At 50.0% G+C, this 16,198-nt stretch overlaps 2 protein-coding genes across 3 annotated transcripts in view; one reads left to right on the top strand and one right to left on the bottom strand.

The window, feature by feature from the left end:
• Tg (thyroglobulin) overlaps positions 1-16,198 on the bottom strand; it is a 203,508-nt gene that overhangs the window by 25,424 nt on the left and 161,886 nt on the right. For both annotated transcript variants that reach the window (XM_010629590.1, XM_033760858.1), the window contains exons 42-43: positions 2,233-2,397; positions 1,210-1,377 (exon numbers count right to left, since the gene is read on the bottom strand). In XM_010629590.1, coding sequence (XP_010627892.1) covers positions 1,210-1,377; positions 2,233-2,397 — 333 coding nt within the window. The remainder of the gene's footprint in view (positions 1-1,209; positions 1,378-2,232; positions 2,398-16,198) is intronic.
• Positions 1-16,198, top strand: part of Sla (Src like adaptor) — a 54,497-nt gene that overhangs the window by 2,401 nt on the left and 35,898 nt on the right. The gene's annotated exons all lie outside the window — the stretch shown is intronic.

The raw sequence follows: 16,198 nt of genomic DNA, 5'->3' as shown, positions 1-16,198 counted from the left end.
AGCTCCCAGTCCATCCTTCCCCTCACCCCAGGTGCCCTGTCTGCCTCCTGAGAATATGAAATTAGCTTTTCCTTTTTTGCAAAAAGAGTCAGAGATGACTAGGATAAGTCCAGGACAAAGTGGTAGCTCAGTTCATGAATGCTTTTGTTTGCCTTTGGCAAAATGTTGGTTTTGTTTGCCAACTCTGCATCTGGTAAGAAACATGACTGTGGCCATCTTTCCCATGCAAATACTAATGTGGCCATCTTTTCCCAAATTATAGAACAAATTAAGTTTGTGAACCAGGGGACTACTGTACATGAACCAAGAACCAAAGCTGTGATGAGTCAACAGCCATACACCTTTACCTGCAGGACAATGCGAAATACGGCATTCCAAGGAAAAGATGATACTGAATATCATATGCATATATGTATATTGAACATCGGTAAATAACTAATAAGATTCTTCCCTATGTATCTACACCTCTGGAGGTAGCTGCTGTTAATCTGTCTACACATTATCCTTTCTCAGAGAAACATAAAACTACGCACATTTACATATACACAGATAGCCCAGGTTGTTTTTTAAGAATATGAGTGCTGTATAAATGCCACATACCTCTACATCTTCATTTTCCATTTAGCAACAGGTATTCCTGAAGCAAGCAGAGCTATCAAGTTTGTTTTGTTTTTAGACAGGGTCTCACTGTGTAGTTGAGAGACTGCCCTGGAACGCACTGTGTAGCCCAGGCTGGTCTCAAACTCACAGCAATCCTTCTGCTTCAGCCTCCAGAGTGCTAGGATTACAGGTGTGCACCACCACACGCAGCAAGTTCATTCTTTTTAACAGCAGCCTAACACTTAATCATTTATATGTGTTTAAAGTTAGTCAGCCATTTCCCCATTAATTTTGAATTGCTTCCAATTTTTTTGCCACAACAATTAGTGCTATGAAAAATACCCTTGCATGTATATTATGTGAAACCATGTTTTTATTACTGTGAAGTAGATTCTCCAAAGTGAGATCTATTATCTAAGGGAAGTAGAATAATGCAAAGGAATCCAGGATCCTGTCCACATGGATTAATAATTTTTTAAAAACAACTTTCAGTAGAGCTCTGAGATACCGCTGAGTGTGCTGGGGAGCGGGGGTGCCCTCCTACTTGTGCCCAGCTCCTCAGGGAGAGGCCAGACACAGGTAACTACACCCCAGCCTCCTCCCACCTACCTTCACCGCCTTGGCTCTGTTAATGAGCCCATCGTCCTGAGAGCTTCCAATAAGCAGGTCAACCTTGGCCCGTGGAGGCCTCTGCAGGGCTCTGGCTGGGGTTTCTCGGAGGTACTGGCCATCAACCACGGGGCCCCAGTAGTGGAAAGGACCACTCACTGCCAGGAGCTGTAGGGTGCAAAAGAATGCTGTTATCTGTATGGCTTTTGCCTCCTTCTTTTAAAAATGGTACTGGAATAATGAGTTGTCTTGCTTTGCATAATGAGGTCCTGACTGAAATGACTGCCCAAGATGGTTATTCATCTGTAGCACTCTTGGGAAGCAAGGGCAAAAGGACCACAGTGACAGGCGGGCAGGACACCAGGTGACAGTGCCCAGCAGCTGATGTTGTGTCTCTCAGCAAAGGGGCCCCCCAGAAGCTAATGGAACCCCAAGAGGAAGGGCATATAGTTGAAGAAAGGGTCACGGCTCTGATAGGTGACGTTAATCAGCTCTAACTGCCATGACATCTACGTTTAAAGGAGCCCCGAGTAAGACCCACTCCAGTCATCCCGGAGAAGACCAAGCTTCCAGCTGAAATCATAAGTTAGCCCTGCTGCTGTCTCCTTCACTAATCTCAGGGATGGTTGGAGACCTGGCCTTTGAGCAAGGTCATTGCAGGCTAGAAAGGAGACACAAAGCTATCCCCACATCCACGGCCTGTCTGTGCAGCTGTATCCGTTATGCTCAGAACACAGAGCTATGACCTGACCATGCGTTTACCACAGACCCCTCATGTGGGACGTTGCATTGTCCCCTCCTGCTGTACAAGGGCTTCGTCATTCCTTCCATTTCATAGAAGAGAAACTGAAGGTGCAGAGAGGCCTGCGCACCTGCAGTACCCAGCTTGGTCCATGATGGCCCGTGGGCATCAGGAGTGCACAGTCTCCCTTCTGGGTGGCTTGAGTGGGTCATGTCTCCTCGCTTAGCTCTCCATTTGTAGAAAACTACACCGCCTCTCCCACCCTGCACACCAGCACCCACCTTGGTCTGGGCATCATTGAGGACGTGGGCGGGCGTCTGGCGCAGGCAGGACACCACTTCTTGGCTGGATGACGTGGGGCAGCTGACCTCTTTTGCCAAAGTCACTGCCTGTTGCTGAGCCCTGTTGGGACTGATGACTGCAGCTGGGGAGAGCACAGAGCCTCCCTGGAAGAGAAAGAAGGGGGAAATTGTTCCAGCCACATCGGCTGATGTCACTGTTAGCACAACAGGTCCCCGGGGACTTCCCTGTCTGCAGATGTCGGGCGAAGCTGGGCTCGGCCAGAACCAGTGGTAGTACTGGGTCCCCTGCCCAGGGAGGGATGGAGCGGAGGCCCAGATTTTGGCCCCTCATTCCCCTGGAGAGCAGGAGTCAGGGACAGCATGGTAGGATGGGACACTGCCCTCAGTGGAGCTACTGCCACAGAGCAGCAGTGACAGTCCTGGATGGAGACTTCAGGTCACAAATGACAGGCATCTCCGTTTCTCTCACCTGACCCTCATGGGGGATGTGTGAGGTAGTTTCTGTTATCGCCCCCATGTTAAAAACCTGCAACTAAAGACGCAGGGGGGACAGCATGGTGTGAGCAGGGCCACACACCAGGAGGTGCAGCAGCCTCTGTGTGCAGGGGCCGGTAAGCAGACGGAGCGCCTGGAGGGCATGGAGGGACACGCTGGTCTCACCACAGAGCCCCAGGCCCTAGTAAGGGCAGCTGACTATGGAGCACTGTTCTCCGAGCCCTGTGGCCAGCTGCGCCCTCTCCCAGGAGCTCGATCTGCTGTGCCTCACATCGCCTCCACAGTGATAGTCTGAGGCACCTGCAGCAGTCACCCCGCTTTCCAGACAAGAAGGCTCCACAAGCACAGAGAGAATGCCCGTAAACTAGGTACTTCCATATACCAGGAGCTTAACGACTGAAACAGGAGGTGTGATCAAGGCACACCATGTTAAATTACAAAAAAATTACAGTGAAAGACACAATGTCACTAATTTACCTTGCAGGACTCTGCCTTGCTTCCCATACTCTTATCCCTTTATTCTTACTACTTTATTGAAACCGTTCCAGAAGTCCTCTTTCACGAGTGTCTATGCGGTGTGATAAAAAGATATGGCAAATGCTGCCACCCTGAGATGGAAAGGCAGGCTGATAAGAAGATTAGGTGTTCCTTCATCCACCTGGCTCAGCAGGTCTTCAGTGTGTGACTTTTGGCTCCACCCCAAAGCCAAAACGAAAGGTAAACATTTTGAATGGATTCAGCCAATCGAGGTAGCCATGATATCTCAAATAAGAAAGAGGACTTCCAGAACTGCTTCAGAACGTGGCAAGCACAAGGGAATGAGTTCTAAGTGACCGGGGTTACTTTGAAGGAGATTAATGGCAATATGTCTATTACTGTAATACATTTTTTAAACTGTAAGCATTCACGGTAGATTTCGGTCACATCTCACAGAGACTGCTCACATGCCTTGAGCACTCACTAGATTTTTAAGCACATAGCCCTAAGCACTTACATAGATTAACATATTAAATCCTCTCTACCGCCCAAAGAGATACAGTATTTACCTCCTTGTCTTTGAGAGGAGGAAATTGGGGAAGAGAAGTTTGCACTCTTGGCCCAGGTCACACATCTGCTGAGGACAGAGCTAGGATGCACTGGACCCTGGGCTCGGTCCATGTTATCCATGTGTTGTCAGCCCTTGAGCGACATAGGGTTCTCCTACTGCAGGGTGAGAACACTGCCCCGGTGGACTCCGTGGAACTGATGTCGCAGTTCCAGACCCTGAACTGCTATGTCAGAAACAGAAAATACAGGAAAGGCTGAGTGTGGTTGCTCTGAACACAGCAGGGGGAACCAAGGTGCGGCTGGAAGGCCTAGCATCCCGACAAGTGTCCTGGGACCAGGGAGAGCATCCCAGATGCCAGTGGCAGACGCCAGTGTCACGGAGCTCCAGAAGCAGAGTCACAGGGGCAAGGAATGGGTGCCACAGTGAGGACGCATCGCGTGATGGGCCTGAGAACTGACACTCAAAGGCTGAGGGCACCTGAGGGAGGTAGGAGCCCAAGTTTGGCCCTGTCCTCCATGGAACAGCCCACCACCCAGGCTCCAAACCCCAGAGCTTCTACTATCACAGGCAGCTGGGCAGACAATGTTGCGGCTCAGGCTTCCAACGCAGGCTTCAGGGAGCCCCTTATACCCGCTCCTTCTCCATACCAGCCCCATGCAGCTCTCCAGACTAGGGGGCTGAGTGATTTCCAGGGCACAACCTGACGGAGTGCCTTCCCTGCACCAGGCACTTCCTTCCACACTTTAGTTACAGATGTGGTTAAGCCTTACCAACTCCCCCAGGGCACTGAGGACATCACCCCATTAAAGAAGAGGGAGCTGAGCACAGAAAGGTGAATGTCAAGGTCACAGGGCTCTGGGGAGTTTCTTGGTGCAAGGTGGAGGCGCCATTGCTATCTTGTTTCTGCTTGCCTGTTGGGTCAGATGAGGGGCCTGTGGTCCAATGAGGCTGGGCAGTAAGTGCCTGGACATCACACAGGGTGTGTAGGTGAAGGGCTACAGGCACCACACTTAAGCAGCCTGGTACCGAGGAGCCCTTTCCAACAGCTCTGAGTATTCACATTAAGCCTGGAAGATTGGGCTATGGACTCAGGCAGGAATGGGCAAAATATGTGGCTTCCTGTCTTTAACTCATTTAAATAACAAGCTCAGGCTTATGGTAAGATGCCCCCAGCCAGGCTGAGCTCCCTGCCATCTCCAAGCAAGGGGCCTCTTCTGAGCTTCAACATCTCTATAGGAGGCTCTTTGTGGGAATAAGCAGCAAGAAAGGACAGATACTCAGCCATCTTGGGGCCTTGAGCTCAGTGACAGTGGCAGTGAACCAGGGTCAGCATGATTCAGAGCTGGCTTTGAGTTCTGCACCTGTGGGCTTATTCTTCAATCAGTGCATGGCCAGCTTTTCTGAGAACCTCTGTGTAATATGTGTTCTTTGTCTGCACAGAGCACACCCACTCCAGGTATCCAGTCCACAGTCCCTATTCTAAACAGCACAGTGCAGGGTGGCCCAGAGGGGCTGCCAGCTTCATGCACAGACAGGCCATGGCATGGGGACACGAGAATTCCAGGATGTGCCTCTGATGTTTGCAACATTTTCATCAGCTATAAAAACCAGGCCTCCTGATAGGGGAGGAAGTGGTGAAAGGTGTGGGCTGCCCTGGTATTGTGAGATAGGCTAGAGAGCTTTCCTTTCAGTGTTTTTGTTTTAATCGAGCTTTATGGAGGAAATCTCTTTCTTCATGGAAAATCAGTGGTTAAGTGTGCAACGGCCACACAGCCTTCATTTTAAACCACTTGACAGGAAGGAGGCAAGGTACTCGGGACAGGGTGCTAAATAGGGTCCTGTACAGAGCACGGGCTTAGGCGGGGAGAGGGACGGGTCTGGGCTTTGGCTCTGTCACTCTGAAGTCCCTGGGAGAGTTGCCTTCTCAGAGCCTGCATCTCCTTATCTTGAATGAGAACAGGAACCCATGTTCATGGGCCATTGTACAGAACCACAAGGTGGACACGGGTGACCATGGGGGTCCCATGCATAGCGATGTGGCCTCTGGGACCCGTCAGCTCTCTGGGCCTCATGTGGCCTTGCAGGCCATGGTGGCGCTGGAGTCTGCTCAGGCCACCCATGCTACTTTTAAAGCCCAGGCTTAAATTTTATCTAACTCTGACCTGGCTATTAAGTGGCAATGAGTTTCCTCCTGCTGTTTTTTAAAGTTTAAAAATAGCACGGACCAAAACCACAGCTGTGGACCACAGCTTTTCCTTCCTGGAGTCTGTGGATATTATCTTGACCTTCGGAAGCCACTGGTCACCTCAGATCAAGACCTGACTCAGCCCACATAGGCACACATGGAAATGCACAGTGGCAGACAGACTTCACACGCCTGTGCAGACAGTGAGACACGCAGCCAGACACACACAGATACCCAGACATGTGCCTGTCACAGAGGCACACACTCAGGACACACAGACCACAGAGACACATGGTCACAGGCAGAGGTGGACTCACACATAGAACACAGAGATGCTTGGCACACTCAGACACACAGACACAAACACACACACACAATCCCAAGCAAAGACACTCAGTCACAGAGACACTCAGACACACGCAGAGGACACACAGAGATCACTCACTCACACACACTCTGAAACATTTTCACATACCAACACACACACACACACACACACACATACACACAGAGTCACAGAGACACAGACAGAGAAACGCTTGGATGTGCTCAGACATACACAGAAGCATTTGCAGTGACACGCTCAGACATAAATGCAGACACACACGTGAACAGATAAGCACAATTACAGCAGAGATGCAAAGACACATAAACACACTAGCACAGTAACAAATACAGATATATAGATTTAGACATGCACACACAACAGCCCTTCTGCCATAGAAGGCTCCCAGGAGAAGCCCCTCACAGGCCCTCTATGAAGATGTCAAGAAGCAGGAAGTTGAAACTTCTATGACAAACTTGCTGCCCCAAGCCCGCCCTGATGGCCCTGCTTTGGGCTGGGTCCTGGAGTTAACTCCTCAGAGCCTTTGCAGGCAAAAGCACCTGAACCTCAGAGCCACCCAGAGAGGTGGGCATCGCAGACCTGGCCATGACAGGGTGCAGGCAGAGATGAAGCACTGGACCCCATGTCTCCCAGCTGGACAGGGAGGGAAGCAGCTGCTGGCTCCCCAGCTCTTTGTTCTAAGCACTGGGCACAGTCTCGTGCTGGTGAACATTAGCACCTCTCTGTCCTTGGGAGAACTTGAGGCCAAAGCCAGGCAGAAGACTCTGGCTCAAGGAAGAGGCAGAATATGGTTTCAATTTCAGCTCTGTCTGCTGCCATGATACCAATTGCCCTTGGCTTCTGAGTCTTGGATTTCTAATCCGTACAAGCAGATGTTATAGTGGACAGCGATACATGTGCATGTCAAGTGAGATAATGGACACAAAATACTCAACGTGGGATTAGTACTCAATAAACATTCATTGTAAGCATTGCTGGAGATATTGTTAATCATAGGTTTACTTCCCACAGTGCGTTTACTGTCCCTGAGTTAATTCCATCAGTATGTTGCAGGCTGACAGGTATGAGGTCCCTGTGTCTCTACTGCTCACCTCCTAACTCCAGGCCTCTCTGCACAAAGCCAGCATGGAATGGCCACCTACCTCTCTACACTACTGCACACTGGCCAAACACTTTCTCACCCACTCTTATGCTTCAGTTCCTGCCATTCACCACCAAGTGAGGAGCAGGTAGGAAGGACTGGGTTTCTCCAGGGAGGCATTCTGAACACGGAGTGTTGAAGCCCAGACCCAGGGCTCCTCTCCACAACTCTGGGCCAGAAGAGATCAGAAGTGAGATCTCTGTTCCCTGCTGGACCACTGGGCCTCAGGAACAGTAACAGATACAGCTAGCTCTAGCTAGCTGATCACTGGATGGAAACCCATCACTGTGTGTTGCCTGAGAGTTGACATTGCATATTTATTTTGACTATCTTATTTCAGGCATCATGAGTCACAAAAAACCCTAAGTCCCCAAGCTCAGGTTAGGCAGATGGCTTTTGAAGATGTGGACAGTGTCCAGCCCACACACACTGGTGTTCTCAAGGTGAGACTGCTGTTAGGATCAAGGGCTAGGATGAGGACACAAGAAGGGAAGGCAGGTGCCACAGTGGCCTGGGGAGGCTGCGGGGATGAGATGGGACTAGAGAGGACTCTTGTGACAGCAAATGGTGGGAAGGGAGGAAAGAGGGTGGGAGGACATGCCTAGGGAGGGTGCAGAGCCAGCAGCTGGTGGTATCAGCCCTTTTCCTCCACACCAGGGACTGAGGTAGGAGCTGGGTCATCAGCACCCAGCATGTGCTTACAGGACCCAGGACGCACAAGATGTGCAGAGGGAGGGAAGGAGGGAGGAAGGGAGAGAAGAAGGAAGTTTGGCATTGCTGTTGAGCAGCCAGGATGGCCCAGAGAGGGAACTCCCAGGAGCTAAAGCAGAGAGAGACTTTAACTGCTTTCCTTCCATCTAAGTTTGTATCATATTCTCTGGAATGCCTTCTACCCTGGAATCATTTCTTGATACCTGAAGCACGAGCCTTATGGAGTTTACAGTATTTCAGTTCTGACAGAATTTCAGCCAGAGGAATGGCAACGAATACAACTTTCATCTTGAAACCTAAGTTCGGGGACCTCAGAGCCCACATCTCCATTCTTCTAAGGATCAGCCATTCTTGGCTTTCTTTGGTGGAGGCCATGAATCTGGAGGAGAAACCCAAAGGTCTAGTTCAGCCCTTGGTCAGGGTCCTTTGCCATCAAGCTGAGGTTTCCCTCTTGCTTATTTAAATCATGTTAAGAGACACGGGTGTTAGCCATGATCTTAGGAGAACATATGACATGTAAGAATTGAAGGGAGCCCAGGAGATATATGTGTATGTGTGTGCATGTCAGAGAGAGTAGGAGAGGGGAGGGGAGGGAGACAGGGACAGAGACAGAGAGAGTGCAGGCACAGGTTTAAAAGGAAACCAAAAGGAATTAAGGAATCCTTAGGTATCTTGTGAGAGCTAACATTCATGTGCATTTTCTCCAGCTCTTCCAGCAGCCCTGTAAGTATTACCATTTTACAGTTGGAGAGACTAAGACCTGGGATAAGTAGGTGATTTGCCCCCAGTCTTAAGGCTGTTAAGTAGCAGACACTGAATGCGAAGGCTTTCAGTTTCCCCTAAACTGTTTGCCCTGCCACTGGAGACAGAAGTAGCGAAGCACATCACCGGTTCTCATTTTCCACCTCACTCATGAAGGAGGCCAAGGAAATGAGGAGAGAGGGATAGGGAGTCTGGCTTCCCTCACCTGGACAGTAGTGCTGAATGGAGGCCAGGCTACACAGGGCTTGAAAAGGCAGGTGTTAGGTCTACAGACTGCACAGGACACACACGCCACACGCACACACACAACCCAACCCACTGGAGATCTCTCTGCTCTGCATGTATAGCCCTACTGCTTCCTGATTAGGATAAGACTCTTTCCTTGCTGCCTCATTGAAATACCCATGACCATCACAGGAAGTAGGGAAATCCAATACCCATAAAACAAATTCACTACTTACTTAATCTTTCATTTCAACACACCCTACCTCATTCCAAGAATTTGAGTAGACTCAAAAAAGCATCAAAGAAATTTAATAACCAAATTCTCCAACTCCAAGTTTCCTTCTCCTGCCCCCACCCTGCCAAGATCAATGGCAGATTCTCAGTGAGGTTTGTGGCCATCCTGCCCCCACTTCCCCACCGCCTGTCCCTCCACCCAGCTTCTAGGTATAGCCCAGCTCCATAGCGCCTGGAGCCCCCATCCATTCACAGTGAGCAAATCACTGGAGCACTTTACTGGCTTCTGTATTTAAAGACGAATCCCTTGCCAAGAGAACAGTCATTATTATTTGTCACATGACAGGGTCCTTGAAGGAGTGCCATGGTCAAGGCCATTCAGGAGTACTTTGCAGGGAAATTCAAGGGACACTGAAGGAGGACCCAAGAGTAGAGAGATTGGTCCCAAGCCAACCAATTCCATGGTAACCCTCTGTACCCCCTGGAAAAAGGCTGAACCATGTTGCTCTGTGTGTGTATATCCACCACTTGATTTAGAGAAAAACAGAAGGTTTTTTATAACTTTTAAAGCAAAAATAGCAATACAAATTCCACCATAGAAAATGCAGGTGAGCAGAACAAAGAAAATTAAAATTATAGTTAATCTTCTCCATCAAAGACAACCATTATTAAATAATACTAAATTCTTGGCATGTCCCTTCTGTGTGTGTGTGTGTGTGTGTGTGTGTGTGTGTGTGTGTGTCTGTATTTAGGAGTGTATATGTGCTATATATGTGTGTGTAGGAAATAAGTGAAAGTATATTTCTTTTATGCATGCTTTTTTTGAATCTATCAGTTGTGAATATCATTCTATGCTATTTCCTACTCATTTCTAAGATTGTTTTATCCCACATGATAGTTTGAGTGTTCACAGAAACATTATTTATAATTGCCAAAGAGTAGAAACAAATGTCCATCAGTTGATGAATAGGTAGAAAGCTATAGTGTAACTATATAGTAGAATAATATTCGGCAATTAAAAAATGGAGTACTGCTCCATGCTATAACGTGGATTAAGGAGAAGAAGCCAGGCAGAGAGGTGACGTGATATGAGTCTGTTCTATGAAATGTCCAGAACAGGCAAATCTATAGGAACAGAAGTAGACTGGACTTGCCCCCAGCTGGAAGTGAGAGCAGTGTGGGGAATGGAATTGCTAGGCCACGAGCTAACTCTTAACCTTTTGAGAGGTTGCCAGATCATTTCTAAGGCGGGGACACCATTTTACATTCCCACAGCAACACCTGAGGATTCCTGTTTCTCCACACCCTCACCAGCACTTGTCAGTGTCTGTTTTTTGTGTTATTTTGTTTTCGCTTTTGCATAGCCATCTTTGCGGGTGTGAAGTGGTATCTCATCATGGTTTTCTTGCATTTCCCTAGCGACCAATGCTGCTGGGATACTCTGTGTTCCATGGGCCATTTCTACATCATCTCTGGAGAAATAGCTACTCAGATCCTTTGGCTATCTATACTATATTTGCCTTTTGGTTACTGATTTATTAAGGGTCCTTATATTCGTTTGATGCAAGCCCCTTAGTCCGCCCCCCTCATTGGTGGGTCTGTCCTTTCACCTTCTTGATGGCATCATCTATAAAACTAAAGTTCTTATTTTGACAAAGTACAGTGTATCACTTTTCTTTTGTTTGCTTCTCGTCTAAGAAACCTTTGTCAACACAAGGTCCAGACATCTTCTATCGCATTTTAGAGACACATTTAAAAAAAAAAACACTTCTAAAAAATGTACTATACTTTTATTTGCAAACTGAAATCCTAAGCCAGCTTTGTGTGCACATGGAGGGGGAGAGAGAGAAGTACCATCGAGCAGTGGAACCTGGGGTCCCCAGTTTCTGCTCACCATACTGAACCAGGGCGTGACCACACTGTCCCTTTATTAAAGACTACAGAGGCTCTGAGGGAGATAAGCTACTTGCTCCAAGTTACCTGCTACTTGCAAGCTGGACTTGGGCTGAGCCCAAAGCCACCGAGCTATGCAGCTTTCTGGTGCAGCCACTTCCATGTTCACCCTCCCTCTGGCCTTCTTGTCCAGCAAATGTCACTAGCTACACAGTGTAACCTGGAGAGTGGCAGGAGGGGGCCCGCACCCATGCCTGAGGGCCCCGCAGGAGCTTCCTCCAGGGCGCTCTTCCTCTGGCTAATGGGGAGGCCCTAGCCGTGCCCCCTAGAACAGAGCACGTGCCTGTCTCAGTTCCCCTCCAGGTCTTGCAGAAGCCACAAAATGCCTTTCTCCATCTGTCACAAACAGGATGTCTAATTGCTTCCATCATCTTCCGGCTGTCAGGAGCCATTTAAATGCATGGCACTGGGAAATTACCGATTTTCCTGGCACAAGTGTCACGCTTTCGATGTGACACCATGAGAGATAGGGAGGGGACTCACTATGCAGGCTCCTCCACTTCCCCTCCCCTGCTGGCAGCCCTTCATACATACACATGGGCATATGTCAGCCTTAGACGTCACTGCACACTTAGGACCCAGAAAGGCGGGTGCCGTGAGGAGCAGACCCCGGGGCTGTGGAAGAGGCGACCTCTTCACTGTGGGCACAGGCAGCAGCTGGGCAGGGTGAACAGTGCCTCTGTCTCTGTCTCTGCATGAAGTAGTGAAGCTCTGTATTAGGGCTCCAGGGAGGCCAAAACTGCTACCACAGACTGGGTGGCTTCATAACAGGAATTTAGTTTGCCAGTCCTGGAGCCTGGAGGGCTGAGACCACAAGCTGGCCAGGTGCCATCCTCAAGCTGTGCTGCAATGGCACCGCCTCCCTCCCCTCCCCTCTTGGCATGAGCCTCTGGGGGGCTCCTGATATCTCTTTGTCTAAGGTCACTGATCAAAATGCAAAATTCCACCCTCGTGGTCTCATTTTAACTCGCTACCTCTTTCAGGGCCTTATCTCTAAATACAGGCAGGTTCTGAAGGAGTAAGATTAGGGTTCAGACTTAAGTCTTGGATGCACAAGCCAGCCTCAGTTTCCCCAGCTTTAAATTTCCCACCTCGCAGATTCGTTGCCAGGACCCCAGGATCTGCCCCGTGTGTGGGGTTCTGGGGGACACTGGGGTGCCTGTGAGCACACCCCACTGCTGTGGACTCTGCAACACCATTTCCTCTTGGCCTTGCAGTGGGCAGCTGCCCGCTGGCACCTTCTGAACCTGCCGACCATATCTACCTCACCGTTCTCCTTAGAACTATGCAGACCACGAAGAGACAAGCTGCCACGGCTGCAAACATAAATAAAAAGCAAGGACCTGAAAAGGCTAATCCCTTGGTTGGGTTGGGTCAGAACCCCCCGTACACACACGTGTGCTGTAACATCACTCTGCACTCCATCCGCGTGTACAATTAGCATGCGTCAGCGGGGGAGGGGTGGCCTTGAGAATGGGGAACCGGAACTGGTGGGAGCCACTGAGGACAGCGCCACAGGAGCTGCTCCTTGGGCGGAGCAGGGAGGCAGGCACTTCCTGATGCAGAGGGCCATTTGGAGGAGGAAGTAGCTGGGCCGCAGGTGGGCAGGGAGTCAGGACCTGACCCAGAGGGGGCTTCTGTGCCCCATGTTAGAAGGAAAGGGGGAGGGAGCTGCTGGCGTGAGCTTGGCGGTGCTGGAGCTAGTCAGGAGGGCAGAAGCTACACAGGCCACAGCCATGGGGAGGATGGCTGCACAGCAGCCTGGCCTAGAAGAGGACGTCGGGTGCTGACCAGCATTCTAGACAACAAGGACCCTGGGACTGCTGAGGGCCGTGTTGCCCAGCTGAAGGAAAGCCGTGGCTCTGCTTGCCAGGTGTCTGTGACCCTAATCCGGGGCGCCCCACCTCACCCCAGCCCAGCCTGTGAGAGTGAGGCAGGCTCTGCACTTCCCCTGAACTCCTACTTCCTCATCAGGAGGCCTGAGCCCAGCCTACACCCAGATGGGCACAGATCTAAGGGCTGCTGTGCTCATCCCTCCAGCCAACCCAAAGTTTCCCTGGGTGGAGGGGCCCTGGGAGTCACTTGCTGTGGGCCTGCTGGGTCTTTATGTGCTAAGCAGACACATACTCAAGTGTGTGTCTGTGTCCCAGCACCTGCCTCGCCTTAGAGTCTCCCACATATCTTTTCCAATGCCATTCCCTTCAATCCGCCAGGTGAAAACAAATATAAATTAGTACTGCTTTAAAGAGATGTAGAAAATTAGACCATGGGCATTTGGGTTAGAGAAATCATGTTGAATCCTGCATAGACAACTTGACAATGGCTTTTTTCTCTGGGTCTTGGTCTAGCTATCTGTATAGTGGGTGTGTAGTCACATCTACCAGCCCAGTTTAAGATCCAACACCCTCCCCAACCGGCTGCATATTCTTAGGAAAGCTACTTACGGGCCTCATGTATTATTTCATCAAATGTAAAGTAAGGATAAGAATGTTTACCCTTCATTTGCTGAGACAGATTCAGGAGATAACACATACAGTGCTTATGGGTGCCAAGTTTCCAATAAATAGGAATATAGCAATAGTTAAAAGATTCTGCGGAAAGTTAAATGAAATAACAGACTTGGAAATACTTTATAACCCATAAAGCACTCGGCAGATGCCAGTTATTTATGACCTTATTGCTACTCAAGCTAAAATGAAAAGCAGTAAAACAGGTGAAGTAGGTGAAGCAGGAGCTTGTGAGTTGCCAAAGCTGTTTCTAAGCAACAGAGCCTGCCTGTTTCGGCTTCCTCCAGGGCTGCCCCTGCTGGGTACCATTAGCTGTGGTTCATTTCACACCCGACTTAGCCCGATGACAGCGATTTAAATCTCCCCCTCCTTCTGTGTGGTTCAAGTGTATTGAGAGGTGGCTGGGGCAGCACGTTGGAATTACTGTTTATGAGATGGAAACGCTGGGCCAGAGTGGGAAGAGGCCTCAGGAGGGCCATGTTGGGCAGCTCATGGCAGGGTCTTATTGCCAGTGCTCTGGCCAGCTGTCCACTGTCCCCAGAACCGGCTTGCCCTGCTGCTGCTCCTCTGGGGATAACTCCGTGCGCTCTCTGAGAAATTCCTCTGTGCCAACACCCCAGGAGTGCAGGACAATCCAGGTCCCAAGGATCTCTGAGATATGGTGGTGGGGAGTGTTTTCCTAGCCTGCTCCTTCAGTCTCTCCCTCCCATTCGGCCTCTGTGGCGCCGCACTAGTGCTCAGTGTCACAGTGACGAGCAGAGATGTCCCCGCTTCCCAGTGCTCAGGGCTTCTGAAAGTCAGCCCAGCAGAAAGATTGGGAAGGTGAACTAGGAGACACTCTGGAAAAACGCCCTCCCTAGGGCCCCAAAGCGCTCACTGGCTACCTCCTTTCTCATGGGAACCTCTGGCCCTTGGGTTTGTTTTTAAACAGAGGTGGAAAGGATCTCTGTGCTGTCCTCAAAAGATGGACCATGTACTGAGACCAAGAAAAGAAAAAAATGGAATGACTGAAGGTTCTTTATCAAAATTCCCCCTTTTCAGAAATAATTCCTATCTTCTTTATGTTTCTGTCGGCCAGGGTCTCCCGAAGGGTACCCAAGACAATCCACTGGAGCACAGGAGGAAAGCTCTGTTTCTTCTTATAAACGTTATTTCAAACATATTACCCATTTAATTGCTTTCTTGTTTGCAAAATATGCAATAGTGGAGTCACCCAGGTGTGTGGCCCATGACTGAATATGAATTCACTGGAGATGCTTATTCAAAACTTCTTGCTGTCCAGAAGCATGAGCAGAAGTTGGGAGATAACCAGTCTAGAAAACAGGAAGGTGGAGTGGAAGAACAGGAGGCCACCCTCAGCCCATGGTCCCTGCTCTGCTGGCGGTGATGAATGTAGTCAGCAATGCTCTTGCCTCTGGGCAGCTGTGTGTCACTCTGGCAGTGGCCGGGCTGCAGACAGATGCCACCTTCCACTACCCTTGGTTCATCCTAGTGTCGCATGGTATGAGCCAGTCTGGGGCTCATGCTGTCAGGCAACTGAAGAGCACCCTGTCTTTGGGCAGAGGCAGGAGTGTGGGTTGATTGGTCCTTCTTTGTTCAGAGGGTCAAGAGAGCACAGAGCCCCCCACCTGACTCAGCCCCAAAAGAAGAAGGATGAGAGGACTCAGCCCTGACTTGGGCTGATTCTGAGATGAGGGAACGACATCCAGACCACGGGTAAATTCAGAGGCAAGGCCAGCAGAGAATGTCCCGGCAGCAGGTGGTAGAGGGCAGTTGCTGGAGAGGCAGGGAGACAGTGAGGAGCTGGTGAGTGCCCCCTGCATATGTCAAGGACAGCAGGGGCACTGAAGGCTGCAGCAGAAAAGGGCAGAGACTTGACTCATTCCTGGCCTGCTGGGGTGGGTGTGAGGGGTGCAGAGCTCACAAGAAGCAGGTAACCGAGAAGTGGCAGATGCCAAAGTCATTTCCCACCCCGTGCAAGATGCACCGGAAGTCATCCCACAACAAAACAGAACTGAGCAGGTGCCGGGAGAACATCCCACAAGTGTGCAGCATGTCCAGCCTCGGTGGACTCCTCCCATTTCAGGTTCCTCGAATCCCCCCTGGAGAATCCTCAGCTTGCTGCAACATTGCTGGTTACTCTCATGCCTGCCCTGATCACCAGAGCCCCCACACGTGTTCACCCCACCCTGAGCTCCTGGAGGGAAGAGCATGCGTCACTTGTGTCCCTCACAGCTTAGCCTAAGGGAGCTCTGGAATAGTCAAATAAATGAGTCCCTGAGTAGGTTCTGTTATAGAAAAGAGTTTGCAAGTCAATCCGTCCAGAAACAAAGTAGCA

The sequence above is a fragment of the Fukomys damarensis genome, unplaced genomic scaffold (genome assembly GCF_012274545.1).
Source record: "Fukomys damarensis isolate Sample0158 unplaced genomic scaffold, DMR_v1.0_HiC HiC_scaffold_5, whole genome shotgun sequence".
Taxonomy (NCBI): Eukaryota; Metazoa; Chordata; class Mammalia; order Rodentia; family Bathyergidae; genus Fukomys; species Fukomys damarensis.
The sequence above is the reverse complement of the archived record's forward strand: the minus strand, read 5'-3'. Positions and strand labels throughout refer to the sequence as shown.